We start from the raw sequence: 3,278 nt of genomic DNA, 5'->3' as shown, positions 1-3,278 counted from the left end.
GGTAAGGAACAACACTTCTGCATTCAACTAAAGAACGAAACTTGTAATTTTGTGACCGCTGACCAAGAAAAAAACAAAACAAAACAAAGAAAATGCCCCTTCAGCAAGTAACATCAAAACAAAATGGCCGCTCATGGCACGAACAGTAAACACAGCAACATGTCTTACCTTTAATAAGTTACACTGTAGTACCAAGCTTTAGATCAGTGAACATACAGACATATTCGCTTATTAAATCTATAACACTGACTCTACAGCTCAGTGTCTTGATGAGGAAACTATACAACACTCAACAGCTAGCTGGTTAGCTTGTTGCTAACAAAAGAGAAACATGGAGGTGTCTGCAGGTGTCCCACCTCCCCCATTTCGTAGCTAGAAATCACGACGTATTTCTGAGCTCCCACTTCCCAGGTAAGTCAAATGCATCCACAATACTTTACTGGCACTCTATAAAAACAGTGACCCCGCCTACTTTTACAAGTTACTGCTTTTGTTTACGCTGCGTTCACTCCATGTTGGAATTACCATAATTACAATAACATGTTGTTTATTAATAATGCAGGCGTTGGTAATGTGTTGTTGCAAACCTAAGTAAAAACTCCAACTCTGCCTAACATTAAACTGTACTTTATGTCTTTAGTTTATTTTCAGATTAATCTTGTATTAAGAATCCATTAATAATAGTCAATTATGCAAATTATTACACAGAAATATTAAGAGATAATGACTTAATGATAACGACAGTGTCTTGTAATTGCGGTAATTACGACATGCCGTAAATGCAGCTTTATTCTGGAAAACGACTATCTCTCTGGCTAGGTAGCTATCAAATATCCTGCACAGTGCCATTAGAGGTCAATAGTACAACTGCGTGTTAGCAGTAATGGTAAATATGTACCATTTTATCGTAGTATTATAACATTATTCTTGAAATATTGCAACTTTTTTTCTTAATATTGAACCTTTTTCCTCACAACATGACTTTTTACTCAAAATATTATAAATTTATTCTCAAACTACAATTTTACAACTTTACATACTTGAAATCTTGTATTTTTATTTTTTAAACAGTGACCCTATTCTGATTGAAAACTACACTGGAGGTATGACTATACACGGAATAATCCACTTTCGGAAACGTGTAGATTGATATAGACGTGAGAGGAGGTTCTGTTGTTGTTGTTAATTAGCCTTAGCTAAAGTTTTCCTCAATTTCTTAGTGAAAGTGGAGCTAATTTACCATCAGGATCTGAAATCATTCACTTCACATAAATGTAACGTAAATCTAAAGAGCTGTATTAATTTGACTAAAGACGTGAAGATGTACTTTTTTTTACCTGATTATTTATTTTGATATTTATACATTGCACTTTGATCTGAGGAAATAATTTGTATCACTTCTGCTTTTTATTAATGGTTATTTGATTTTAAGAACAATAACGTAATTATTAAGTGAGTGTAGATGAGTAGACTTATTTAAAAAACAAAAAGTTTTAATTATTTAAACAATTGAATTGTTTGTTTTTCTTGTTAAGATTTTCTGAATAGTCTACACAGTTCTTTTGGAGACCTTTTGCACAGATGGTGGAGGTGTTTGTTTTTACACGTGTGTATTTGTGTGTGAGAGTGTTTCAGATTTTAGTCTCTGAGTAACTAAGCACAAAATGAATATGAGAGACCTCAGTAGCTCAAAACAGGTGGTCAAAAAAAGCATTGATTTCATCACCAGTGCTTATGAATATGATCAGAATTTTTTTTTTTCAGGAGGATTGTGTAGACAGCAGAGCAAGAGGATTTCACAAGCACACACACTAGGCAAAACCCCCACCTTTTTGTAATTTATTTATTTATTTATTACAAGGACTCCAAAACACAGCTATACACAGCAGCTCATATCAAAACAACATGCATAATTCTGACACATTAATACTCACTCACTTAACTGCCATTCATCATCAGTCCTGATATATATATTGCTCAAATATGTAAACACAATAAATAAGAGCCATGATGTACATAAGTGCAGAATCACAATAAGAGACAATAAGACAAACAAAATAATAAAAAGGTCTGATCCTGGTACTTCCATCCGCTATGCTGTCAAGACAGACGTGAGGAAAAACAACATGAGGTGTTATTTTGTTAACACATCTGTGCGTCCTGTGAAACAGAAATCTTTTTTTTTTAAACACAACCAGTGTGTTCAGCACATACTAATCTAACCCAAAATAAGGAAACAAAGAACATGAAAAGCAGTCAGTAATATAGATGTAGATGTCACATGCAGAAAGGTTAAGATGGATAGATTGATAGATGGATGAATTTGATGTTGTGCAGTTCATCATAACACATTAAACACAATATGACACAAACATGTGCTGGATTAGTGATAACAGAGCCTTCTGACCAGTCAGTGTCCATCTAAATCATGGAAAAATAGATGAATGGATTATATTTTGATGCTTTTTTGCTAACTCATGATGTTCTTGTGCATCATAACACCAATTTAACACACATGCAACATGACACAAAAATGTACTAAAATCCTGGCAGAGTCATTTTGAGTACAGGCTCAGCCTGTTCATTCAGTCACTTCAGTCCATACGGATATTTACATATTTTTATACTAAGAGAAGAGAAGTTCACGTGATGTTTTTTGAGCGTTAACTGGAGTGAAAGCTGGACGACTCGGACTCCGTGGACACCGAGGACATGCCTCCTTTCTTCTTGGCGAGGATCTTGAGACTGGATCCACGTCCGCCGGTGAGCGCGCGCCGCGCCGACTTCTTAAACTTGACCCCGAGAAAGGCGTAGAGGATCGGGTTGAGGCAGCAGTGGAAGTACGCGAGCGCCTCGGTGACGTAGATCCACGTCTCGAGGCCGCTCTCGAGCGCGCAGCTGTGCGTGACGACGCCGAGCTGCAGTAGCGTGTCGACGACGATGCCCGCGCAGTAGGGCAACCAGCAGGCGAAGAAGCACGCCACGAGTGCCACGGTGGTGCGCAGTGCGCGCCTCTTCTGCGCCCCTTTGGAGCCGCGCGACAGCGTAACGATGATGACACAGTAGCAGACCAGGATCACGAGGCCAGGCAGTACGAAGCCGACGAGCACGTGCTGCGCGCGGAACGCCGCCATCCACGCGAGCGCCGAGTCAACCGGGTAGATGCGCTGGCACACGACGCGCGTCCCGTCCACGCCGCCGACCTCCTCTGCGCGCGCGAACGCCAAGTCAGGCGCAGTGAGGAGCGCCGCGGGGAGCCACGCGCCCGCGTACACCAC

At 40.0% G+C, this 3,278-nt stretch overlaps 1 protein-coding gene across 1 annotated transcript in view; it reads right to left on the bottom strand.

The window, feature by feature from the left end:
- Positions 1-1,825: 1,825 nt before the first annotated feature.
- cxcr4a (chemokine (C-X-C motif) receptor 4a) overlaps positions 1,826-3,278 on the bottom strand; it is a 2,151-nt gene continuing 698 nt past the window's right edge. Inside the window, exon 2 of the mRNA XM_017481734.3 lies at positions 1,826-3,278. This exon is cut by the window's right edge and continues 465 nt beyond it. Coding sequence (XP_017337223.1) covers positions 2,664-3,278 — 615 coding nt within the window. The 3' untranslated portion in view covers positions 1,826-2,663.

Source organism: Ictalurus punctatus, chromosome 12 (genome assembly GCF_001660625.3).
Source record: "Ictalurus punctatus breed USDA103 chromosome 12, Coco_2.0, whole genome shotgun sequence".
Lineage (NCBI taxonomy): Eukaryota > Metazoa > Chordata > Actinopteri > Siluriformes > Ictaluridae > Ictalurus > Ictalurus punctatus.
The sequence above is the reverse complement of the archived record's forward strand: the minus strand, read 5'-3'. Positions and strand labels throughout refer to the sequence as shown.